This window comes from Xenia sp. Carnegie-2017, unplaced genomic scaffold, assembly GCF_021976095.1.
Source record: "Xenia sp. Carnegie-2017 unplaced genomic scaffold, XeniaSp_v1 HiC_scaffold_20, whole genome shotgun sequence".
In the NCBI taxonomy this organism is placed as follows: Eukaryota; Metazoa; Cnidaria; class Anthozoa; order Malacalcyonacea; family Xeniidae; genus Xenia; species Xenia sp. Carnegie-2017.
Window position 1 is genome coordinate 13448538 of NW_025813483.1, and position 27093 is coordinate 13475630.

General features: G+C 34.8%; 2 protein-coding genes across 2 annotated transcripts; both read left to right on the plus strand.

The window, feature by feature from the left end:
* The first annotated feature begins 1231 nt into the window (after nucleotides 1–1231).
* Nucleotides 1232–19114, plus strand: LOC124441730 (chromatin-remodeling ATPase INO80-like). Its single transcript, XM_046992195.1, has 38 exons — nucleotides 1232–1278; nucleotides 6568–6716; nucleotides 6787–6881; nucleotides 7025–7092; nucleotides 7289–7423; nucleotides 7493–7604; nucleotides 7677–7738; nucleotides 7974–8093; nucleotides 8376–8429; nucleotides 8526–8624; nucleotides 8757–8861; nucleotides 8932–9013; nucleotides 9403–9531; nucleotides 9695–9762; nucleotides 9961–10009; nucleotides 10110–10207; nucleotides 10561–10593; nucleotides 10670–10750; nucleotides 10826–10921; nucleotides 11010–11069; nucleotides 12218–12283; nucleotides 12614–12699; nucleotides 12944–13028; nucleotides 13345–13462; nucleotides 13591–13676; nucleotides 13750–13914; nucleotides 14126–14225; nucleotides 14301–14334; nucleotides 14449–14525; nucleotides 14611–14669; nucleotides 14824–14909; nucleotides 14998–15752; nucleotides 15893–16115; nucleotides 16418–16649; nucleotides 16933–17127; nucleotides 18206–18419; nucleotides 18486–18635; nucleotides 18733–19114. Exons 2-38 carry the CDS (start codon nucleotides 6586–6588, stop codon nucleotides 19020–19022), a joined length of 4698 nt encoding a protein of 1565 aa, XP_046848151.1. The 5' UTR covers nucleotides 1232–1278; nucleotides 6568–6585; the 3' UTR covers nucleotides 19023–19114.
* A 747-nt stretch (nucleotides 19115–19861) lies between these two features.
* On the plus strand, nucleotides 19862–24071 carry LOC124441851. Its single transcript, XM_046992313.1, has 6 exons — nucleotides 19862–19952; nucleotides 21584–21862; nucleotides 22164–22242; nucleotides 22446–22538; nucleotides 22848–23572; nucleotides 23702–24071. The coding sequence occupies exons 2-6, from the start codon at nucleotides 21599–21601 to the stop codon at nucleotides 23831–23833; spliced, it is 1293 nt and encodes a 430-aa protein (XP_046848269.1). The 5' UTR covers nucleotides 19862–19952; nucleotides 21584–21598; the 3' UTR covers nucleotides 23834–24071.
* The last annotated feature ends 3022 nt before the right edge of the window (nucleotides 24072–27093 follow it).

A 27093-nucleotide genomic window follows, 5' to 3' on the forward strand; every position in this document is an offset into this window, starting at 1 on the left:
CTAAGGTTCACAACTTTAATGCAACACATCCCACACAGATATTTCAGACTTCATAATTTTGAGATACATAGAGACTAACCACATTACATTCCACTTCGTAGTCTTCGTTTGATTTAGATTGACTGCTATGAGGGGCCATCTATTTTGTGATGAAACAATGTATTATAAGTTGTCAACTAAAACATATTTCACACATATGTTTACTACCACTAAACAATTAACTTGCAATAGGAAGAAAATGTATCTGTTCGGCTGCTGGTGGGCTTACAACAATCAAGCTTAAATGCAACATATTTCCTTCTTACCTTTCTGTACAAGCTTTGGACATGCCAAAATTTTATAAGCAACATAATTGTACTAATATGTACAGAGACCTTGCAGAGAGCAAAGTAGGAACTCCAAAATAGTTCACAAATTCCAAAGTCAACTATCAATTCTTGCACATTAGTGAATATGTTAAAATATTTAAACCAAAGAGGGCTATCTATATGTACTTGAAACAATGTATACCACCACAATTATCATCCGTAGATAACTCCCTACAAATGCAAGTGAATGAATGGCTTTAATAATTTCACAATCATAAGCATTATGTAATACGAAAAGCAGCTTGATTGTTTGTAGCCCACCAACAGCAAATTTCCATCATGAAAGTATATGGATGGAGAGTATTATCTCAAAGATCAGATGTGGTAGTTGAAATGAAACTTCATTTCTTAAGTTGAAGCTGAAATTGAGTTACTTGAAACAAATTAATTTTTATCCTACCGAATCAATAGGTGATCGTCGAGGGCCTCGAGTGTAGAAAAACGTCTTTGAACGCTTAAACTTTTTCCCAAAACGATACATTTTTTCATTAACCTTCGAAACTCCAATAGCCAATTTGTTGTTAGGAAGTTACTACTCCATGTGACTTTGATTTAACGGAAGATATCAATTTCATTATCATATGAATTAAATATCTAGTAGCAAATCTACTACAAGTGTAAATATGCCAAGTTGCCAACTTGTGTTAACTGTGAGAGTTCTTTTAAACATATTATTTCAAATAAAACATTAAGATTCCATTAATGATCACTCTATACGTGTTAAAACATAAAAAAGTTTGTAAAATGTAGATGGTTGTAAGTGTGGTTATGCATACCATTTTCCAGTAGTAAAACATACCACCAAACATTGTTCCGCCATATTATTGCTGCGAGGCTTTCATAGCCCATTTAAAGGCCCGCAAGTGTTATTTGAGCGACTATGTTCAAAGAAAAGCTGGAATCCTTCAAAGTTTGTTGTCTTTATGGTCGTATTTGGGTATTAGGAACAATAATTTAGGATTTTGAGCACTTTTTTGCCCATAAAATTGTGAAGGAAAGACTGCTAGATTAGTATCGCTTTAATCAACATGCTTTGCCGTTTTGGCAATCAACTTAGTGTTAACTATGACACACCTTGGAATAAAAATCATTGTTTGATGCAGGAAGATTTGCTGTGTGATAGCTCTGAAAGCTCCAATGATGAAGATGATTCAGTTACAGAAGATCTCAAACAAATGCTTCGTGTTCATAAGGAACAAAAACTTTCTAGGAAAAGATTTTTAAATGACAGAAATGTAAGAATTAAAAAAAACATTCTACTTAAGTATTAAATTTATGGGTTCGTTTCGGTCATATTCTATTCAGCTGGAGCGCTACAAACACTACAGTATTGCTTTGGTAAATGGTCAAGATGGATTTCATGGCATCCTGAGACCTCTGGTGCAAAAAATTTGAAAGAGAAGATAATTGGTAAAGGACCATTAAAGTTAAGATATTGCAATTCGTGGATTGAGGTAGAAGATAAACTTGAAGATGAAACTAACAACGGTGAAACAAAATCAAGCGTGACAGAGGAGAAACAACGACGCCCAGATTGAAGATAGCTTAATAAAAATTGAACGTAATTCAAGCACCCAGCGTAAGCTCGAGAGTTTTGGATGAGAACTCGTTGACCAATGAAAACTCGAATGATTCCAAGCATGATGACGACGACAAAAGCTGTAGCGAGGACGAGGCTCCAATAAAAAAACAGTCCATTGATAACACGGAGTCTACTGAAGATATGTTCAAAAGAAATATCGTTGAATTGCATATACAGTTTGGAAGCTCGTTGGCTCACGTGTTATATAGTAGTGGCAACTGTTCATGATGTCGCTGAACATATGTAAAAATAAGTACCTGCGTCTTTCCTTTAGGACGAGGAATCTGATTTCGAAAGTGAAGAGGAAGCAATCACCACAAGAAATTTGCAAGAAGATTCAAAGTGTACTCTGCAAACTTTGTATATACTGATGAAGTATTGTGAGAAGAGAACTCTAAGGAATGCTGTTGACGAGGGATAATGCAAGGACCGACAGAGAATGTGGCAGATTCTCCGTAAGATTGTAGAAGAATTAGTTGAGATAAGCTTAACGCTGAAAAAGATCAAGGGAGAAATCAAAATAGCTGTTATGGATGGAGATGAGTATCCTGATTTGATATGCCTATTCCTTTCGGCTACGCTTTGAGAAATTCGTGAGTTCAGAATAAATTCGAGGTGTTTCAAATGCTTGGAAAAAGGAGGGTTTGCTTCAGTTGTCTAGGTAGCTTCTTATTTTATACAACATTGTTTTAATAGACGGTAATTTTGTCATGTGAAGGAAATTTTGTACGTGATTTGAAAATGCTTTATATACGCTTAGGTACGTAATAAATTGGACGGCTGTCTCTATGCCATCAAAAGAATTCCGTCGAATTCGAAAAGTGTGCTGTTAAATCGTAAAATTGCTCGAGAAGAAAAGTTTAATTTCTAGATTGAACCATAAAAATATTGTAAGGTAAAAAGAAGTTCATTATCCAAAACGAATCAAAATTTTAAAACATAATGAATCAAAGCGAGGTTCAATTTAGACAATACAAATTGCTTGGCTTATTAAATGTTATCTTTGCAAAAACTATTACAACAAAGTAGATAATCCACGAAGCCCATGGATACTTTCGTTCATAATGAGAGAGTCATATTGTATATAAGGAGGCTCTCGTTTATCACGAGAGAGTTATGAGAAAGTTACATTGTAAAAGGTAACAAGTAAAAAACGTATAAAAATGTTTAGAGATGGTTTAGAAGATAAATGCAGAAGTTGAACCTTTGCAGTATACTTGGATGTTCTAGTTTCTTTATGAGAAGATAAAAAAAATAGATAAAAGATAAAATTCAAAAGCAAAAAATCCCGTTTTCGGGCCATGCTTCCCAATACCTTGTTATACGTAAGGCATTAGAACGCCGCATGTTAACGTTTCGGTAGGAGATTTCGGCCCCTCCACGCTATCCTACTTGGGAGATGCAATAGCAAGCTTCCGCCCATAAGACCCCGAGATCATCTGCCATAGGCTTTGCTCGGGGTACGCAGGGAGAGTGCGGTCGCAACCGAAGTCTGGGCCCCTAAGCCACTGCATACTATATCGCACCCAGCTTCCACTGCTAATTGACATCTACTATATGAAGTTTTAGCTTTATAGATATATATACGTAAATTCAAAGGCTTACGAAAGTTATGGTATTATAAATGTCACAACTGCGCATGCCCAGATTATTTCTTTGATAATTTGCGACTAAGTGAGCTAATTGTCACAAATGTAGTGCAAGTACATATAGTTAGTCGTTACCATGACTATGAACAATTAGTCGAGTGGACTGCGCATGCTATTGAGCGCATGCGCAGATTATTTCTCTCTTAAATTGTTACTAAGCCTGCTATCTACTTCAAAATCGGTGCTAGTAGATGCAGTTGATCGTTGCCATGAGTATAAGCTTGGGCAGCTGGTCAAGTCGACTGCGCGTGCTTAAGTGTACTGCGCATGCGCAGATGATTTATCTAAAAATTTGCGACTGAGCGAGCTAATTACCCCTTCTATGATGCAGTTGATCGTTGCCATGAGTATAAGCTTGGGCAGTTGGTCAAGTCAACTGCGCATGCGCAGATGATTTATCTAAAAATTTGTGACTGAGCGAGCTAATTACCCCCTTCTAATCTGTACTAGTGCATACAGTTGGTTGTTGCCATAACCTTGGAGAGTTGGTGGAGTTGAATACACGTGCTCAGATTAACTCTCGATTAATTTGTGAGGGAGCGAGCTCTGAAGCAAATTTTCAATCATACATTTTTTGCTACGCTCTTTGTCTTCTTATGCTTGTTTTGACAAATGCATATGAAACTCATCAACACTTTGTTACGCCACTCGTAATATCTTTGCAATGTTAGAGATGTTTTTAAAACTTCCACTCAAAGGTTCCACTTGAAAAAATGAAGATCTAAGAAAAAACAAGCATTAAAGTGACGAAGAATTAATAGCTACTGTCTTTTAATGTCATATACTTTGTATAGATGTTTATATCCGGAGAACCTTAACTAATGCTTAGCACAGCAGCTTCTTGGACGTCCTTTTATCTCTCCAAATCCCATGTCGTTTTGTTTAAGCAAATAAAATCACTTCAGATAAGCTCGACGCTGAAAAAGATCAAGGTAGAAATCAAAATAGCTGTTATGATGGAGATGAGTATCGTGATTTGATATGCCTATTCCTTTCGGCTACGCTTTGAGAAATTCAAGAGCTCAGAATGAATTTGAGGTGTTGCAAATGCTTTGAAAAAGGAGGATTTGTTTCAATTGTCAAGGTAACTTTTTATTATATATAACATCGTTTTAATAGACGTTAATTTTGTCATGTGAAGGAAATTTTGTACGTGATTTGGAAATGCTGTTTATATGCTTAAGTACGTAATAAATTGAATGGGTTCTTCCTGTCGACTTGACACCTGAAATGTTGAATGCATGAACAGTATATAAATCAATTTTTGAAACAACATAGCACATTAAATTGATCTTTTTTGCATGCTTATAATGCTTTGATCTCGACTTTTTCTTCTATGTCTGCTTCAAGTCATTAATTTGGTTCTGATATATTTTATTTGCCTATTTACAGGGGAATGTTCTCGCTGAATGAAAATTGGGGGAAAATGAATGGAAAAAGGTAAGTTTAGCTATGTATTAACTTATTAAGGTTCCATCTGAAGCTGTGTATATTCATTTATCAATGTTTACTCGTGTTTTTTTCAAGGAGAGTTTAGATGACCACTACATCACGAAGATAAAAAAATCAACTTGAGAAAAAAGAAGGAAAATCCACCTGCCTGCATTGCAGCGAATGAACTACTGGAAAACAAGAAAAGTTGTTTTTTACTTCGTTTTCTTCTTTATTTGCATGACCCGCGAAACGGCTTCGTTTGTCTCACAATTAAATTTACGTAACCCTCGTTTTGTACGTAGCGAGTGTTTTAACATGAATATGAACTTTTAAAGTATGATTGCATTTACTGCTACTACTGTAATCTTCTGTTAACTACTAGTATTTGAATTTGGTTGTTCGTTTGCGATCTTGGGATTCACGATTTCATTCCAGAGAACTCGCCTTATGGAAATAAGCTTGGAAAACCGAGCCAGCGGTTAGTTGAAATGTATAATTGTAAAAATGCAGTTTATGAGCAAGATCCCAACCAAATGTAGTCCGATTGCAACAGCTCATGCTCAAAACATGTAAAAGTGAAATGTGATGACTTTCATCGTTTGTTGAATTTTAAATTTTGATAAGTTTCTTGTTTGACCATTTATTTGGAAAGGTAGCTCAATGTTGTCAAGCAAAGCACGCCCTAATAGCACTAACGCCATAGAATGACGAACAAACTTAATGAACATTTTTTACCAATTTTACGTTCAAATAATAGTTACATTACGTATCGTTTGCTATTACATTTTTCTCATGGTAAACCCAACCAAAGAACTGAAAGAAGTTCGGTGATGAAAATATTCTTAGGTATTGGTTATCACACGCATGTTCAGTACACACATTACAAATGGCGTTGAGGGACCCCCTGCGAAGGAAGATGACGGCGATGAATTCGGTCATGAAATTCATCTCTAAACATTGTTCCGCCATATTATTGCTGCGAGGCTTTCATAGCCCATTTAAAGGCACGCAAGTGTTGTTTGAGCGACTATGTTCAAAGAAAAGCTGGAATCCTTCGAGGTTTGTTGTCTTTATGGTCGTATTTGGGTTTTAGGAACAATAATTTAGGATTTTAAGCACTTTTTTGCCCATAAAATCGTGAAGGAAAGACTTATAGATTAGTATCGCTTTAACCAACACGCTTTGCCGTTTTGGCAAAATAGAAAGTTGCATTTAGTGCTCGTCGGCTGAAATATGCTGACTGTGTTTGTCTGTGAAATGTCTACGGTAAATTGATTGTAGAATATAGTTCTTAAATTTTCTGCTCATAGCATAGTAGAGTTATATGTATGAATGTCTCTCAATATGATTTTACTTTTGAATGGATTGTTGGGAATTTTTTTATGTTGTCATGTTAACATGTGTAGGAATTAGAGCAATTGTAACTTCCTAAGGATTAAAGGCAAAATCTTAGTTCACTATGCGTTGAAAAGTAATATTTGAGACAAATGCCAAAGCTGACCTTACGATGTGTAAAGATCTTTGTATTTTTTAGATCTGTGATTAGTTCAAGATGGACGTGTCCCATTCACAGGGACAAAAGTTCACAGTTGCAGCACCATTACATGTTCAGAGGCTTCACAAGGCCCTGAATTTAGACATCTTTCTTCGGCAGGCAGAGCAGATATTGAAAGATGATGTCAGGTAGTCTTCATTCTCACTTTCTTTGTCAATACAAATATGAACGCTCTGTAAATATATCTTTACAATATAGTGAAACTGAAGAAAGCAGCGTGAGTGATCTAGACATCAATTACGATCAGAAATTGATTTCAAAATCTCAAAAAGCAAATGGAATCAATGAGGAAGGTATCATCAAGTGAAATTGTGTATATTTTGTAGGTACAATGAAGATTTTTTTGAAGTGCAATGAACTTAAAGCATTTCCACACTGACTTTCATATTCATTTCATATCAATGATGTATTTTTACATTTTTATTTATGTATTGAGGTCCGTTCTGGGACAAAAGAAGTCTTTATGATTTTTCAAAAGTGAAGAAGAACAGACAGTGGCTGAAGGTATTTTTGTGCTATCTTTGAACTTCTTTTGAAAAGATTCTATTGTTGGTTCAAATTGTTTCTTATTTTAAGTATATGAAGTTAAAGTATGTATCATTAGCTTAAAAGTTTTTCAGTCAACTAATAGTCCCCCATTGCAGTCAACTTAGTGTTAACTATGAGACACCTTGGAATGAAAAGTCCTTATTTGCTACAGGAAGTTTTGCTGAGTGATAGCTCTGAAAGTTCCAATGATGAAGATGATCCAGTTACAGAAGAAGATTTCAAACAAATGCTTCGTGTTCATAAGGAACAAAAACTTTGTAGGAAAAGATTTTTAAATGACAGAAATGTAAGAATTAAAAAAGCATTCTACTTAAGTAATAAATTTATGGGTTCATTTCGGTCATATTCTATTCAGCTGGAGCGCTACAAACACTACAGTATTGGTTTGGTAAATGGTCAAGATAGATTTCATGACATCCCAAGACCTCTGGTGCAGAAAAAACTCAAAGAGAAGACAACTGTTAGTGGTAAGGAACCATTAAAGTTAAGTTTACAATGTAAGTCTCTGCAGTTAAATTTTAAATGGATTTTTTTGAAAGAAAAATCGAAAGGAAGGAAGGAAAAGTTGAAGTGGAAGCAAAAGAAGAAAGTACCTGAACAGGTGATTTTTGTGCATGCTTCTATATGTCCATTTCCAGAGACATCCAGACTTAATGGAGATTGTTTTAAATTCTTCAAATTAGAGTTGATAGAAAAATGTACAATTTGAGCCATATCAACTTTTTTGTGCTATATCTGGACTGACCTTTTATATGTATTACAGAAAAGTTCTTGGGTTCCCAATTCACATGCATCCCGAGGTTTAATTGCATTGAAAATTTTTGTTATGTTACTAGAATGGGGGCAAGAAAACAGTGGATGAGAAACCATCCAAGAAGAGGAAGGAAAGGGCAAAAGATGCTGATGTTAAAAGGAGGAAGATTTGGGCTTTTATTGTGCGCAAGGAGATACCAAAGGTTAGTTTGGGTTTGAGAGGTTGTCACATGTAAAATCTGTTAGAATATGTGTTTTACATATGGATATTGTTAATTTTACAATACACTTTCTATACTCAAACTTGTAAAGGCCATGGCAAATTTAGATAAACATTTAATTGTTAAGTGTGTGATGATCTATTTCTATTAACTGAAGTAACATTAACTCTATCAAATGAAATACTTTATGTTATACAATGTTAACAAAATCTGTTTCTAGTTTATAGCTAAGTTATGAAATTGACATTTAATCTTTGATTCTAGACACAAAGACACAAGACAACATCAAGGAATACAAGTTTGCAGAATGCCAAAAAGGTATTTAACTTTTAAACAGTCATGGAAATGCTGTGTTGTTTTCTTTTATAGTCTCAATATGTACATATAATTTAAATGTATATTTTGATGTTTAAGCTTGCACAGTTGTGTCAAAAAGAAATGAAGCGAGAAGCTTTAAGATCACAGAAAGCAGCATCTCAAACTGTCCCTCGAGCAAGAAGACTTGCAAAGGAGGTATTTAGTGATTAGTGAAATTTGTTTTTCTTATTAAAAATTGAACGTTAACGGTTAATTTAGCTTTAATTGTCCTTGTAGTAAGAAGGCTGGATGTTTCTGAATATCATGTTAATTTTTTTTATCGTGTAGATGTTACTTTACTGGAAGAAATATGAAAAAGTCGAAAAGGAACATCGTAAGAAAGCAGAGAAAGAAGCTATTGAACAAAGAAAGATTGATTTTGAAATGAACGAGGTTTGATTCTTTTTTATTAAAGATATCTTTATGTGGTGCTCAATTGATAAATATTCTTTTCGTCTTGTAGGCCAAAAGGCAGCAACGCAAATTAAACTTTCTCATCACACAAACCGAACTTTACGCTCATTTTATGAGCAGGAAACTAAAAGGTACGATTAGTAATAATATTTGTTTCAGTCAATCATTCCTGAAATATTTTAATCTAAGATATTTACATGTCTGGCGACTCTGCGTTCTACAAGTCCACAAAATAGATTTTTAATCCAATCTCGTAGCAGTATCCCGGACATAACCTATAGTACGTTTAAGGATTTATGCAATCTCGAAGCAATATTTTGGCCGCAACCCAATACGTTAAAGGATTAAAGAATATGAAATTATAACCCATACGTATTTTCCCTTCTTTCCCATTCAATTATTCATCAAAATTTGAAACAACCTCCTACCCTGAGTTTGAAGCAGATGTGCTGGTACATTAAATCCGGTCCATATCAGTTGAGATGGTATTGCCAAATTTTATTGTTTTTCTTTTTATAAGAATCTGTATCATCAGAAAATGCCCAAGTTGATGGTATTTTAAAGAAGTTAGAACTTGATACAGGTGGATCGAGAGTAAAAAACATTGGTGGGAGTATGGTGGTTGATCTCGAACATAAAGATGATTACGGTACAAGGAAGCTTTGAAATATCCATTCTTTGTACATGTGTTTTTTTTTGTCTTTTGCTCTATACATGTGATGGATTCAAAGCATCATGGAAACCATACGCAAAACGATCTGTTGTCGTTGCAACGTGTTTGTCATGTTGTATTTTTAATTTGTCTTTTGCAGATTGTGAAGCAGTGAAAAATCAAGCATTTGAGAACGCAAAAAAAGCTTTCAAAGCTCACGAATCATGGGTTGGTCATTCATGAAATTTAGAAAACACGACGTGACGCCACAAAGACATCGTGAAATTGCCGTAGCTATAAATGGCGTTGTATGGCGATGTATAGTCTAGTTCACGCCATTTTCATGAAGTTATGGGGCGGCACGTCGTTGTAGTAAGGATTTTGGAAGAGTGAACATTTGTTAAACTCCAACGTAACTCTATTTAGACAAAGGCATTTGATGATGAGGTCAAAAAACCGATGAACCAACAAAACTGTAAGTTTTGAGATCCATTGGTCATTGTATTGCTCGTGGAGGAGTAAGATATTTGCTTTTTACTTTTTGATGCTTCATCATTTCTATGTTGAATTTTCAGTTGATCAAGCGTTTAGTCTTGCTGACCCCACAATCAAAGGTCAGGACGTTGAACAACCCACGATATTTGATGGTAAACTAAAATCATACCAACTCAAGGTATTGTCAAAAATGCATTAGAGCTAAATAATCAGCGATTATGATTGGTTCGATGTATACAATATGAAGTGCAAGTACTCTATAGAATGGATAAATGGAAGAGTAAATAATAAGTGTTCATCCCTATTTGACTGATTCATTCAATGGGAAAGCATGTTTATAGTACATAGTTACCAATTTGCATTAAATATGTGGTATAAAACATGTGCATAGTAGATAGTTACCAATGTGCATTAAGCTTGTGGTATAAAACATGTTCATAGTAGATAGTTACCAATCTGTGTTGCATTAAGCATGTGGTATGAAACATGTTTGAGGCCATTTCTTAATAGTGATTTCATTTTATGTCGTAGGGTATGAATTGGCTTGTGAACTTATATGAACAGGTAAGGTGATTTTTATTTAGGTCTATGCAGGTTTTTGAGGGAATTTCGCGATAGATTTGATCATGGATGTTTTTAGGGTATTAATGGGATTTTGGCAGATGAAATGGGGCTTGGGAAGACAGTCCAATCCATTGCTTTTCTTTCGTATCTTGCTGAGGTAAAAGATTATATATTATAAAGTTATTGAAGTTTTGTGAAATATTCTAGCTAACCAATCTCTTGTTGACAATAGGCTCACAATATCTGGGGTCCTTTCCTTGTTGTTGCACCAGCCTCCACTCTACATAACTGGCAACAAGAGGTGACAAGATTTGTGCCTGCTTTTAAGGTTAGTGCGTTTGTCCTTAATGAAGGCGTTCGTTTTTACTGTATCCATTAAAGTGCATTACTCCTGACTGTTTTATTTATTCTTTCAGGTTCTTCCATATTGGGGCAATCAAAGTGATCGAAAATCTCTGCGCAAATATTGGAACAGAGTGAGTACTTTCTTATTGTATTCAAAAACGAAGCTGTTGTGTGCTTGTTGCATTGTTGTTCAATGCTCTGTGATACGCCACGCTAAATACACGTGATGTTTATTATTTGTACATCAGCTGAAAGCTGTGTATTTACGATGTCTCACCATTAAATTAACAGGAATCGCGTTGTTAGTGAAAACACTGTACATTTTTGATTAACACTGAGATTAATGAAACAAAGGTCAATTAATATGTTGTACAATATCATTGAATAAAAGCCTAAAAAACCACTTAAACTAGTGAACTTAAATAATATACTTCCAAATAAAATGAAATAATCACAGGTATACAAGTACAAAGTAAGAGAACTAATAACATATTTCATTATAATGTGATGCCTTTCTCTATCAGAAATTACGTTGCGTGTGTTAAGTTGATAAACTATTAGTTATTTTATTTTGGTCAGTTTTCTATTCAAAACTTATTAACATTTTATAACGTAAGGGTTGAAAGTGGGGTTCAATTTAGACAATACAAATGGCTTCTGTGATGAAGTGTTAGCATTGTAAAACTTTAAAGTTTTGGACTCAATAATGTATTTCAATCTTAAAAGTAAGAAGGGAAGCCGATAATCATTGTTTGCCTTGAAGGCATAGATGCTTTCATTCATGGTGCATTAAATAATGAATGAGAGAATCATACAAAGTGTATCAAAAAAGTTAGATGATTTAAAAATGTCTAGAGAACTATCAGTAAAAATAACCTGAAAAATTAATCTTGGAAAGCGGGAGAACGGCTTGTAAAAGCTTCAATTTTAACCGATTGTGCTAAGAAAGGAAAGGTTCCAAATCTCTTTTAATTCAAAGAGGTGAAAGTTTGAACTTTGTTGTGCATTCTATCAAAATTTTCGAAAATTTGATATATATTAAGTTCACCTCCCAACTTGTCTAAACTGGAAGTTTTGTCGTTTCTTCATTTTCGTAATACTTTTTATTTATTCAAGTTTATGTTTTTATTATCACTTACGTACGTCATTCTAACATTCACTCGTGCATTTAATCAGCTTTAAATTAGAAGAAAGTTCATGAGAAACTTTGCACAATCTTTGAGTCCTTTGTTTAAATTAAGATGGGTTGGTTAGCTTTAACTGTATTTTTATTTTGTAGAAACAAACGGATATTCACGATCGAGAGAACGCCCCATTTCACGTGTTGATCACTAGCTATCAACTGGTAAGCATTATGATCGTTTATGTCAATAGCAGTGCTGGATGATATATTAGGATTATATAACATTCGAAACGTTGATCACCAGCTATCAACTGGTATACACCAATAATCCCTCATGTCAATAGTTGTAGTTGGATAATACATCAGGAGCAAGACATATTCTAGGAACACCTTTCGGAACGATTTTAGTTGCGTTGAAAGTTTTTGCGTTAGACCAATGTGCAGATTATTAAAAACCAGATTTTTAACTTGTTTCTGGAAGTTTTTTATCATTTTAATTTGAAGTTGTGGAGACGAGTTGAATTGTAGAATTTATGTTACACTTTTTTTTAGGTTGTGCAAGATGTACGCTATTTTCAGCGAGTGAAATGGCAAAATCTTGTGCTAGATGAGGCACAGGCAATAAAGAGTAGTTCCAGGTATAATGCATTGATGGAAAAATTCTGTATGATAACAAAATATCTGTCACTTGTACCCATTATTAATCCCCCTCTGTCACTTGTACCCATTATTAATCCTCCTCTGTCACTTGTACCCATTATTAATCCCCGTTGTTGTGTACTCGTCGTTTGAAATATTTTTGGGACACGATCAACGAAGCAAATGATGGCACTGTGAACATGGTCGAGGTTATTTCTAATTTCTTCTTGCTTTTGTTTGTAGTGTACGTTGGAAGATTCTTCTTGGTTTTACATGTCGAAATCGTCTTCTTCTTACTGGAACTCCCATACAAAACAGTATGGCTGAGGTATTGTTTGTCTAGTTCTTATAAATATTTCATAATGCTTTCACTTGTAGCACAAACAGAATATTAAGAAACAGAAGGTTTCCTTCTGTGATTTTTGTATGAAGGCTACCAGTCATTGATTCGTCATTGAGCCTGGGTAAGAAACAGATGCAATTTCTCTCCCCCGTTTCCCCGGGTAGTTTTTTGTTTGAATCTATATATTTTCATGTATCCTTGGGATTTAAAATCACTAGAGATAATATTCTAAATATCAGTTTTCCTCATTTGGAGTGCAGTAAATAAAGTTTTTCACGTGTTAAATGTGTGTTTTCCACAGCTTTGGGCATTGCTTCATTTTATTATGCCAACATTGTTTGATTCACACGACGAGTTTAATGAATGGTTTTCAAAAGACATTGAAAGTTCAGCGGAGAAAGGATCAACGATGGATCAAAGTAGGTTCATGTGAGGACATGTTTTATGTCACGTGCATAGATAGATTACGTAATATTTATGGTATTATTTCTAATATCTTGGATTCATAGAGACTTCCTTGACTTAATGTGTAACTTGCTTGGTTTAGATCAGCTGTCGCGTCTTCATATGATCCTCAAACCGTTTATGTTGCGAAGAATTAAGAAAGACGTTGAAAATGAATTGTCAGAAAAGGTTGATTAAAGAATGGAACAGTTTGCGGTGTTCGTTTGCAAAATATTTTGATATACTCGTTGTATTTTTGCAGATTGAAGTAAAAGTGATTTGTGAATTAACATCACGTCAAAAATGGCTTTATCGTGCCATACGAAATAAAATTTCCATTGAAGATCTTGTTCAAACCTCTACATCAACATCAACGTCATCATCTGCTACCAATAACCTCATGAATATTGTTATGCAGTTTAGAAAGGTTGGATACAAATACGTACAAAGTGTTGTTGCACGTTTCATCACATAGCCTGGTCTCTTATGTACCAGCATTGCCTAGTGTCTTGGGTTACTGTAGAGTCTGGTCTTTTGTGTTACTGCATAATCAGGTCTTCTGTGTTACTGCATAGTCTGGTCTTTAGTATTACTGCATAGTCTGGTCTCTGATAGCAACTCTATATGGTCATTTTTAGGTCTGCAATCATCCAGAATTATTTGAACGACATGAAGTAACTTCACCTCTTAATTTATCCCTCAAATCATTCCCGTTACCAAAGTTGATATTTCGAGAAGGTATGACCTCAAGCATTGCGTTTCAAATGTGTTTTTCTCCCAATTGTGATTGCATATTTTGTTTATTCCTTGTAGGCCTGCTGTGTTTTAATAATCCAATGAAATCCAAGTAAGATTTTATTTCTAACAAGACACTCTCCTCCTTGGACATATTTGTTTATCTTAATCTGAATACGTATTTATTCTAAAACCATAGAATCTGATTGTCTACGTATATTCCTAGAATTTTGTACAATTTGATGAATGTTGGGACAGAAAAGTATATTCATTATTCCATGTTTCCCAAAGAAAATTCTGAACGTGAGTAATGAGAGGAACATGGTGGATATTAATGATCTTAAACATATATGTATGTATTGTTTGTTTTAAAGAACTGTTTTCTTAGGTGAAAGTCTTCGATGTTTTCATTTCTTCGGTTTATCAACCTGTCATCGTCTGAGGCTTGTGCCATTATGAACAAAGACATAGCATTCAGGTCTCTTTATTTCTCCAACTTTTCTTCGTTATTTTTTTATCATAACTGCTTATCCGTTTGGTAATCAAATGTTTAGCCATGTTTTTGTCAATCCAGTTGAAGTGTCTCGTTTCTTTTATGAAGGTTTATGTTTTGTTGCTACTTTTGGAGGACGCTTATCGACTGTATCATCGCAGACTTTGGGAGGATAAAGACACTCAGACTAGTTTGTAAGTATGAAAATGAATGAAAAGAGTTATAACATGTCTCCGATGATATCTTTTATTTAGGGTTGAAAATTCTTTCTTTTTACTTTAGACGCAAGTGTCTAAATCGAAGCGACTTGATATTGTGGCCATCTTTTCGATTTTCTTATCCCGCAATACATTCTGGTCCAATCATGAACGAGCTTGTTTTCACGAGACCAACAATGTCAATTAGTGGTCACATGACTCACAAGATACTTCCCATCATATCTGACGATGATCATAAACGTCATCACGTGGTTGAAAAGAACAGTCCACGTGCGATAGAAGATTCCCCATTGCTCGACCAACCCCTCTCACACTCCATGGACGTCTCTTCTTCACGGTTAAAACATCATCCACCTTCACCAACTAAAAGCTCTTTTTCGATCCCTAAACATCCCCTTTCTAAAAACACTGATTTTCACTGTATCGAATCGGATCTTTCTTATCCTGTTACCAACGACGAGACGTCACAATTGAGGCACAGCATCAATCCTAACTTTTCTCAAGGAAAGACCACTGAAAGGAGAAAGAATGAAATTGTTCTTAGAAAATTACAACCGACATCACCTCCAAAGTTTTTATTATCTTATGTTCCCAAGGTGATATCCCAGCCTGCGGGCTTTTACACCTGCGACCGCAATGCGGCGTACAAAGCGCGGGAAATGAAAAGATCTTCGTCAGATTTACACAACAATCTAGTTCTGTACGGCGCTCTGGATTATGAATATTTGGAACAGAGGAAACATCATTTCTTTCCTCAAACTTTGGGTGGGTTTATTGGTATGGACCCACAAGGAGGCTGGTCACATATACAGATCCCAGGTATTGTAAAATGTACAAGTACGGGGGGAGTGGAAGTTTTATACACTAGATTGCTTTTATGAAGAAGTTTATTATGGGAAAATAGTCTCCTTGATTTTAACCGACCATCTTTGATGAAGGATTTTTTTTGACACATTTAGATCGCGAAATTCTTGTCACAGATAGTGGTAAAATGAAAGAGTTAGATCGCTTATTGACGAGATTAAAATTTCAAGGTCATCGCGTCTTGATCTACTCTCAAATGACGCGAATGATTGATCTTCTGGAGGAATACATGGCATTTCGCCAACATAAATACATGAGACTCGATGGCTCATCGAAGATATCTGAGAGACGAGATATGGTGGCAAACTTTCAAACAAAGTAAGCTTATATGAAGTATGGATATCGTTTTATGATGATACTTTGTCAAATGAAGATGAATATTAGTTATAATAATTTTAATGAATGTGAGAAGATAAGTCTGATGCAAGTACCAACTATTAAGTTTTAGAATCAGATTAAGTTTTGGGAAAACCTTTTGTGGAAAGTTAATAAGACATTTTATGTTTAAGTTTCATAGTTATTTTTTGTTTATTAACTGTCTCTTTGTCGATTTTAGAGTGTAGAACGTGAATTTATTAATTGTAGCAATAACAAAAGTATTTCACGTTAATTCGTTGCAGAACGGATATCTTTGCTTTCTTGTTGAGTACTCGAGCTGGGGGACTGGGAATAAACCTTACTGCAGCAGACACTGTAATATTCTACGATAGCGATTGGAATCCAACAGTTGATCAACAAGCAATGGACAGAGCTCATCGACTTGGGCAGACAAGACAAGTGACCGTTTACAGATTAATAGCAAGGGGAACCATCGAGGAAAGGATATTACAGCGAGCACAAGAAAAGAGTGAGGTATATTGATCGAGAGGGACTGTGTACGAGCGTTGAAAAGCATTTCCCCCTTAACTCTCAACCTAAAGGTTTGCCTCAATTATGGAAAAGCTTGAGATAAAGACAGTAATTTTGATTGTTTATTCACTTTTTTACATCACTCTGAAATGCTTTGCAGACGCAGTTATTTAGTGCCTCTGAAGAAAATTTTCCTGCGTTTCATGATATTTCTCTGCCAACCTCGGAATGAGCGAGGTCATTGCATTGCGTTGTTCCACTAAATTATGTTCTTTAAATTATTTAGATTCAAAAGATGGTTATATCTGGAGGTCAGTTTAAACCTGATGCGCTCAAACCCAAAGAGGTCGTATCCCTGTTGCTTGACGATGCCGAGATGGAATGTAAGTTTATACAGAAACAGGCAGAAAAGAAGGCGGACGATCAGAAGAAAAGGCGGGAGAAAAAACGAAAGACGCCTGAAAGCGGTCCTTTAGTACAGGTTTGTGTGTACATGTCTTACAGACCAATTGTTAATTATTAGAGTGGCTAGTTTGAATAATATGTAAGATCTTTTTTGAGAAGAGATCGAGTCAAAAGTGTAAACACCAGGTTAGGTTTCAGACAAACTGTGTACCTCGTCACGTGTAACAGTAAAACACTGCCTTAATTAGAGATCAGACAAACTGTGTACCTCGTCACGTGTAACAGTAAAACACTGCCTTAGTTAGAGATCAGACAAACTGTGTACCTCGTCACGTGTAACAGTAAAACACTGCCTTAATTAGAGATCAGACAAACTGTGTACCTAGTCACGTGTAACAGTAAAACACTGCCTTAATTAGAGATCAGACAAACTGTGTACCTCGTCACGTGTAACAGTAAAACACTGCCTTAATTAGAGATCAGACAAACTGTGTACCTAGTCACGTGTAACAGTAAAACACTGCCTTAATTAGAGATCAGACAAACTGTGTACCTAGTCACGTGTAACAGTAAAACACTGCCTTAATTAGAGATCAGACAAACTGTGTACCTAGTCACGTGTAACAGTAAAACACTGCCTTAATTAGAGATCAGACAAACTGTGTACCTAGTCACGTGTAACAGTAAAACACTGCCTTAATTAGAGATCAGACAAACTGTGTACCTAGTCACGTGTAACAGTAAAACACTGCCTTAATTAGAGATAAAACAACTTGTGATGGTCAAACATACATTTACACATTGAGTGTTCTTTAATGAATGCTACTGCAGCTTAAATCAAGAAAACCCAAATGAAATTTTTATATTATTGTGTGTTTATTGTTGAAGTGTTCACAAGTAAATTTATTTTCAATGAAAGGTTTGTTTTAATGACAATTTGCTGTTAATATTTTTATTTATTGCAGCATTTATTAAATATTTTCGCATTATCGTTCTCAATGAAAACGGTTAGGCTTTTGTCACTAATCCCTATCTTACTTGGTTTATATCTCTTTTTGTAAACTGTGAAAAAATGCTAATTATATTTCCCTAGTGGAAATGTTAACGTTAATTGCTTGTAAGGCTTTGGACATTTTCCTTGATGTCATTTGCAGGTGAATAAAGAAAGTGAGCAAGAGAACGCTGTACCAAAGAAACGTGGTCGCAAAAAGAAATTATTTGAGGAGTTGCCATATCCTATGGCGAGCGAAACCCGTGCACCTTCTGACATTGGTTCGGCAAATGGCGAGATAGTTAACATGAAGATGGAAACCGCTGACATAGATGTATCGATTGCAGATGACGTTAGCATTCAAAGTTTGGACGATGGTAAATTTGTTTAATATTTTTACACCATTTGATAAACTGCAACGTGAGACTTGTGCTTGTCTTTAGTTTCAGTGGCATCTGGTGATGGCCTTGTTATTGACCTTAGTATGCACACTACACCAGGTAAAAGTGATCCGGACACTAGTCGTGACAGTCCCATTCCTCTGTCCGGTTCAAAATCGCGCGGCCGAGTAAGAGGAAGAGGACGAACTCGAGGTAGTTTTTGTCATTCTTGTTCTTTTTAGCTTGATAAAGAACGTTTATTCTTGTTAGAATCTTTCCAAGGGATTATTTTCTTTCATTTAATTCCTAGGACGTGTAACCACCCGCGGACGTGCACGTGGTAGAGCCCGCGGGGCTTCGGGAGCAATGGCAGCGGCAGCAGCTGCAATGGCTGGCGCAGCAGCCGGGTCAGCTGCTGCGTATGCAGCGTACGGCTTCAGTTATCAAGCAAATACCCCAGCTGCCCCATCAAGCCATGTCAGCCCTGTGACGTCAGGAACCATCGCGTCCAATGGTAGTGGAACTAAAAAAGGGACTGGATTGACTTCTTCAAGCTTTGCTGCAAAGTATAATGGGAACTCTGCCAGTGACGTAGATTAAGTCAATTCCAGCGAAACAAACTTCAATACTGTGTAAATTATTAATGAATATAAAGAATACGATACATTATTGAATATACGTAATAATGTGTACATTAGAGTCTTTCTTTGGCTTGTTTTGTGATCTATGATTTGATTAATTACGAGTTATGCATTTTGTCGACAATAATGAATGTTTGCCATATTTTTACTGTAATTTCCTTGTTACTGTTTGCAATTCAGAAAAGTTTTCAAAGAAATTTCGGCGTAATAAAAGTCGAGTGAAAAGGAAAAGATGTGAATAAATACAAATACAGTTGATAAAAATCGTCAAAATGAGCTTTACGTCATAATTTTTCTCCGACCAAATATTATTTCTTGCGTGAGTTTAATTATGCCTTCAGGTCATTATATCTAAATGTTTGTCATAATTCACTTACAGTCATGTGTCGCTTTATTTTCCTGTTTCGATCAAACTAAGACAAAGACCATGTTCACATTTCTTTGTCTTGCCACTATGCAAATATGCTGTTAATTATATTGCGTGCCTTAGAAATGAAACACATTGCGTGAGTTTGGGAAACATCACTGAAAAGTTTGAAAGATACTTAATGCACTAATTTTGTAGCAATCAGACATATTCTTGTTAGTCTGATCCTTCCTATTCTAGTTGTGGAGAATATTTTTGCCTGCTGACTTTCGCCATTTATGGCAAAACCGGATATGTTTCTATTTAAAATTATTCTTAATAAGGTTTTATCTCCCTAATTACACAAGCTCTCTGATTGGCCCTGACATCATTATAAGCCGTGTTGTCAAGGCAACCGTTCCAATCAATAATTATATCTTGCCTCGAACATGAATAATTATTTTTTCCTGTGGGTAAAGAGACTAGAAGCAATTAATGTCTTCGTTTGTTGAATTATCAGTTTAAAACTTTCGCAAGTCTGAGGTAAGGTAGCCGCTGGAACTTCATATCATTTTGTGAAACAGTTAAATGAAATGGATGCGGGTGTTCAACGATTTATTGTTAGGAAATAATCTCGCTCGCTTGCATGCAAATTTCTTTAATTCATGATTGACTTTAATCAGTATTTCTCGTTAAAAGTCCGCACATTGATTGCTTCAGTTTTTTATATTTTTCGACTCGTAAACGGCAGGCTGTACAGTTCAAGTATTAGCAAAGTCAGAATTGCTAGGCTTGCACGATTATATGTTTAAATTGAATATTTTATGTTGTGAAAATTTGCCTTAATGATCCACTACTCGTTAATCATGCGTTTGCGAAATAAATATGTTCGCCTGTGTCAATATTTCATGAAAACTTGCCCCCGCGTGTTGTTCTCTTTTAATGAAATTTTTTGTATCAAACCTGCCGCTCTTTATTTGTTTCTCGTATTCATTTTGTTGATTTCAATTTTCAAAGCGAAAGAAGACGGTAGCTAGCTCATCGTCTTTGAGAAAGGAACTCGACCATGAGGGGGCAACATAATTTTGTAATTTAATCGTCGTTTGTATTGAATGAGTGTAAATCATTATTGAAGTGTATGAGATAAACAAGCAAGATGGAATAATAATTTAAAGCAAAGGAAAATGAGTAGGAAAATTATTTGGCTTGCTCTTGTGAGAATATACATGAATCAACAGTTCGAAACTGTTTTGGTATGAAAGCAACATTTTTCCCGCTCGCTGATTTGTTAATTAAAAAGAAAGGAAGCGCTCATGATTTTAAAATATAAGTCCCATCTAAACAGTGTTTAATAGATATTTCTTTTTAGACATTTTTTTTGCCACGTTTCATTAACTAACAAACAAGTGCCGGTATTTGTGTGAAATTGCAAGTCGTTTAAATTAGATTAAATTCATATGACAAACATACATCACAATGTTGTCAGAACAGCTGAATTAATGGTGCTTGAAAGCTTGCGTGTGAAAGACATGTCGTGACACAAAAGAAAATTGCACTTGTGCCTTTTAGACGACAAAGTTTAGCCTATAAACTTTATTATTAAACACTTACTAATATTGGCGTTCCAATATATCTTACTCAAAGCACCGCTAGTATAAGCTGACTTCCTTATGAGTCCAAGAACATTTAACGTAACCTATAGTGAAAGATTTGTTTTGACAATTGCAGTTTTATGAATGAAAATCCTCAGAAATATGTATAAGTAATCTTCTTATGAAAGATTTGAGATCTTCTTTCTAGTCAAAATAAATTTCGGCTTAAAATATGAACAACCATATTGATTGCGTTATTTGGAAAATATCTGTATGAAATGAAGATTTTCAAAAGTATCATAACAAAATCACTAGTGGATTGTAAATGCGAGCATAAGACATGTTTACATACAAAGGATTTACTAATGAGAATTTTCCAAATGTTTATAATTTACTTTTGTCTAATCTATAGATCGGAAATAATACTTAAATACGACGCAAACATTTGTTCGACTTAAATTTTCCTTCTAAAAACATCTCAAGTGGTAGGCGATGCAGCGTCATTGAATCTAAAATAGTTAAAATTTATTTGGTTTTAATTGATTTCTAGTGTCTAAGCCCTCAATTTGTGTCTTTTCACAGCTAACCAACGTGGCAATGGAGATTAATCAACCTGGTGTATACGAACCACCCACGATGGTCCACCTACCAATCAAGATAGAGAGATATGACGGGGATGATCAGTCATGTGACGGTCTGGACTCTGATATACCGTGTGTGTCAACTGTACCGATTCCTGTGGAGAAGCGCATTTCGCCCTTTTATTATCCTTCGCAAGCTATGGGGAGCCCGCGAACACATTCTTTTAGTGCCGTGGAAAAAATGGCGCAAAAACGCAAAAACTTCCAAACAATACTTCAGGTAGGCGTTTGAGCTCATTGACTAATGTTAACCTCTTGGATGATTTAAACTACCCAAAAAGAGAACCTCGTCTTTTTTATGAGGTAATACGGGAAAAAATGTAAATGCAAACACCAAGGCAAGGAGTTGTGTAATGCGAGTGTCTTCGTTTAGGACTTCTCCACCTCAAGTACATTCATGTCTTCAATTTTCCAGTAGTTTATGGACACCATTGGTTCAATTCTATAATGTCATAGTCCCCTACTATAACATGAATGAGTAATGGGACATAATGTTGATTTTTCTGTGTTTTTAATTTCAGACGTCTTTGTTGATTGTCGAGGAACCTGTTTTATTCGAGGAAACAATCAGCGACTGCCATCTGAAAATTGTTTTGTTTGGTAAGATGTGTTTGATAACTTATTTTAAAAACATTACTTGTTGAGTTTTTGTCATGAAAGCTATCAAACCACAAACACAATGAACTATTCAATGGAAGTTAGCTGGAACGTATTCTATATGAATACACATAACCTACCTTGCTCAAAACGGGTATTGACCATATCATCTCAATGTAATTTTTATAATCCTTTCTTTCAAAAAGATACAAAGACAAAGCAAATTGTGCCACGAGATAATCTGGCCTACGAAAAGCCATCGACCATAGGACAGTCAAGTCACGCAATGGAGACTACAGGTATTTTGATGCTATACGGCAAGTTTCTTTTTTTAAAGAGTAGTGATGTCTTTTAATTTTTCGAGGGAAAGATTTGGATGATATCTGCTACTTTTTTGTCTAAATGCTTTCCGTAAAAAACAGACCTTATGTCTATGGCGCGAACAATACTCTTGACACTACACTGATTGTTATGTTTCATCGTTCTAAAAGTCAGTTCATGCTATGAAAAATGCAATGATAAAATCTAGATTGTTAATTTGTGTTACCTATTTACCATCCTGTCTTAATCATCAAAACCAAATACTTACCCCAAACTCTTCGTTTTAGAAACAATGACAAATCCTGGTGAAACAAGACTGAATTCTCCCTGTCAACGTCATGTCACACAACCTGAAATAGACAATCAAACTAGTAATATAATTGTGTCATCCTGCAGCATTACCTCACCCCACAACATCACTTCTTTATCCCACAATGTCTCCTCGTCGTCACACAACACCCCCTCCTTACCCCACAATATTGCCTCATCACCCGACTGGGTAACTGCGAACAACACTTCAGCAGTTCCTACCATAAGCAGAACGTTTCCAAGCCAACTTCCAGATGTTCGTTCGAAAAGCACGGTCGATTCTCCTCAACATCGACCATCTCTCCTTAACAGTCTTCCGTTGCAAAGAATGCAAAAAGAAAGGATTGAAAAGATACAAGGATACAAGCAATTTTCACCAACGCAACATGAATTATCGACAACCCAAACTGTTTCGGTAAGGGCTGAAACGAGCTCCATAGCTCGACCTGAGACCAACTCCAAAATGGGTGTCTGCTTACCGAATAAATCTCAATCAAAGATGACAAATTTGACACCAGTGCCCTCACGTGACGTGTTTGTACCAAAAGAGGTGAATTTGGGGCAGAATGAACTTAGACTAGAGGATTGTATCAACGTTCGTGATATTTGTGATAAAGAGCTCACAAGGTGGACAGCCGAAGATGTAGCGAAGTTTGTACGAGAAACGGATTGCTCCGAGTATGCGCACGTCTTTGTTGATCAAGTAAGTTGTAGATTTGACTTTTTTATCAAAAATTGTTATCTTGGTTAATCTTTGTCCATGTATTTAATGTTTATAATTCACTTACGTAATAGCGCAGTCTTCAATATCCATTTTGTGTTATTCTGTTAGGAAATTGACGGCAAAGCGCTGACTTTACTCAATCAGGATTTGCTCATTCAATGGATGAAATTGAAACTCGGACCTGCTATGAAACTAAACTGTCATATTATAAACCTCAGAAATTCGCTAAACAATAGTTAACTAGGTGCAAGAGTTGAAAATAGAAGTATTTATTTATCATTTGTAATATACATAACGTAAAGATTTAATTGCTATTTTAATTTTTGTCAATTTTTAAATTTAGTTGAAGATCTCATGCAGAAAATGTACAGGCATGAAAATGTGTGAACTAGAGTGTTTTGGTGAAAATGCTTGTACTATAGTCTTTGGCGTGAAAATGCATGTACTATAGTCTTTCCATTAAAATTCGTGAACTATATTCTCTTACACAAAAGTTCGTGAACTATAGTTTTTGCATAGAAATTCGTGAACTATAGTCTTTTGCAAAAAAATGCGTGAACTATAGTCTTTTGCATGAAGATGCGTGAATTATAGTCTATCACATGAAAAATCGTGAACTATAGTCTTTTGCATGAAAAATCGTCTTTTACATGAAAATTCGTCTTTTGCATGAAAATTCGTGAACTATAGTCTTTTGCGTAAAAATGCTTGGACCATAGTCTTTGTTGTGAAAATGTCATCGATTCGTGTAATCACATTGTAATGACATCGAAATTGCTTAATCGATTTCAATGTAAATGTGTAAATCGTGTAAATCGATTACACGATTACCTTGTAACGAATTACATGATTGTACTGGTCGATAATCACATAAACTGTAATCGATTACACGATTGCTAGGTATATACATTTTCACACATTTTTACAAAAAGACTATAATTCACGCGTTTTCATATATTTTCTTACTTTTTCACATAAAGACTATAATTCATGCATTTTCACACATTTTTTAGAGCATAATTTTTCTACTTTTCTTTGTTAAATATTCTCATCATTCATGCAGTTTTTAAATAATTCATGATTTAGTCGATTTTGGTAAAACAAATATCCGACGCAATAGAACACCAAATAAATGGAAGATTTAACATTTAGAACATTTAAAAATTAAAAAAGTTATTAAATAGAACGTCATACAATATAGTACATGGTTATTGGGATTCCTTAACGCTCAGGTCGTAGCACATTCCCTAACCACACAATATATGTCATTTTTATGCAATATACATATTTACTGGGTGAGAGGTCTGTACTGAAAATATTTTTACCCTTTTTAGAATAAGGAAAATATTTTTTCAGTAAGAACCAACTGAAACGGTAAATAATGTTTACTGTTTTATTTATTTTTATTATTGAGCAATTCATTTGTAAAATGATCGATGTTTCTTGTTGAGACTGAAAATGCATTGTTTTCTGCAATGTTTACTTTTTCTTTGATAGTAAAATTTACTCTCGCTATGATAAGTACCATGTACATACATTTTGCTTTGTCGTTAAGAATTTAAATCGCGTTTAAATCAATTTTAAAATTGTTAATTTCATTTTGTTAACAAATTTGCAGCAAAAACTACTTTGGGACCATGTGAAGATGTCGTTAAAGTTGCTCACTGCTGCAGCCAATCAGATTGCAGGAAATCAAAAATAAAATGATGTAATATCATTAGATCATTCTCCGATTATTAATTATGTCACAGTATGGGACCCATCGTCAATGGAATGCATAGAAAACAAAAATGAAATATGACATACATAGAACATTGTTTTTATACAATTCATATCTGCATTTAAAGTCTGCATTTAATGCATAAAGAATGGTTAAAGGTTTTTTCCTTCTAAACATCTTAAATAGTCCGTATTTTGCAGAAACTATTTTAGTCCAATAATTCAATTAACAACGATGAAAAAACAGCTTTACTAATAACTGAAAGACCTCTTACGGCCACAATTTTCAACATTCTTTGTTAAATAGTCCGGCTTATATTACAATAAAAATAGCATTGAAATCGAGGAAGTATCATTCACCAATATCTTAAATGTATAGAATCATTCGAATGCATTAAATGCGTGAGAAAGTGCAGACGATAAAATTTTATTTGATTTACAACAGGTCAACATCGCCTCGGTAGATTTCAGTCGAGATAGACGAAAAACATTACTAATATATCATGATATTGTGTGCGATCGTAAATTAACATGAATTTTTTTATCAATTTGTTGTCAAAGAGGGTCGATGAATTGATTTTGTTATCCAAAGGAGTTTCGGCGTTGACAATGGGAAAATTTCAGTTAAACTAATATGGTGTGAATGTGCAAGTTAACATGTAGTGGTTTTTCCTTGAAATGTAAGTTTCAACTTGTACGACATGTCACAAGTGCACAAAAAAAGTCAAATTCAAAGAGAATAGTGTTGTACAAGTGGATATTATGTTAAGATTCCTTATTATCTTTCTATTTGTACTGCGTTAATTTAGTTGGCAGAAAATTTTGAAATGAAGCTAATATGGTTCGTCTGGCAAAATCAGAAAAAATTTCTAAAATATATTTCAGTATATTTTTCAAGATATTTTCATATCAGCCTAAACTATTTAATTTTCTCAGAACATGTCCTTCATTTAAGTATCGTGTTAGAACCATTGAGTTATTATAGAACTCAATGGTTAGAACACGGTTTCTATCATTCAACAGTTCAAATTTATCGTTTACACCGTGGAGAAAGGATGCAGCTATATTGATTTTTCTGCCACAAAGATTATTAAGTTTAATAATAATCTTTGTGGCAGAAAGATTATTTAAAAATGCACACTCGATGAAATTGAATTTATAGCAAGACTTTGTTTATATAGCAAGACCTAAAAACCCTATGTATCCAAGGAGTATCAATTCATTGGGAGTCGTCTTACATGAATCTCAAAATAAACTGTTGACGTATTGTATATCAATAAAATATCTGTAAGTGCCTGTATCTCATAAAGATGGCATTCGTATTTCTAAATGAAGTTCACTTATTCAACGAGCTTATTTGCTATCAAGATTCGACATTGCTTAACGAAAACGATAGTATGATCTTGCTTTGAGAAATACGGCTTCAGGTGCATTGAAATCATAGATGACCTGAGCAGTCGACAGAACAAACATTTGAATAAGTGGCGCCAATAATATATTGCATTTGAATTGCAGTTGCAGGTGTTTTCTTAATGATTATATTTGTTGATGGCTCTTATTGCTGAAGCAACATAACCTTAAGAGTAAGAAATGAGATAAAATTAGCCAATAGGAAAGAACATTTTGAGTGTTTTGATCACTTTCTGTAAGATATTGAGAATATTTTCAGTAAAACAATATTTAAAATACAGCAGTAAAAAGTCTAAAAATTGTTTTCCACCATGGCAATTGTTATTTTTAAAATATTTTTCGAAACAATATTTCCTATAGCACGACATTCG

What these genes read in the sequence shown, in the direction of transcription:
- LOC124441730 (XM_046992195.1), top strand. Translation starts at nt 6,586, where the DNA reads ATGGACGTGTCCCATTCACAGGGACAAAAGTTCACAGTTGCAGCACCA. An exon ending in TTCTTTCGTATCTTGCTGAG is followed by an intron (nt 10,751 to 10,825) that starts GTAAAAGATTAT and finishes TGTTGACAATAG; the next exon opens with GCTCACAATATCTGGGGTCC. An exon ending in GATTTGTGCCTGCTTTTAAG is followed by an intron (nt 10,922 to 11,009) that starts GTTAGTGCGTTT and finishes TTATTCTTTCAG; the next exon opens with GTTCTTCCATATTGGGGCAA.
- LOC124441851 (XM_046992313.1), top strand. Translation starts at nt 21,599, where the DNA reads ATGGAGATTAATCAACCTGGTGTATACGAACCACCCACGATGGTCCAC. An exon ending in ACTTCCAAACAATACTTCAG is followed by an intron (nt 21,863 to 22,163) that starts GTAGGCGTTTGA and finishes TTTTAATTTCAG; the next exon opens with ACGTCTTTGTTGATTGTCGA. An exon ending in CGCACGTCTTTGTTGATCAA is followed by an intron (nt 23,573 to 23,701) that starts GTAAGTTGTAGA and finishes TTATTCTGTTAG; the next exon opens with GAAATTGACGGCAAAGCGCT.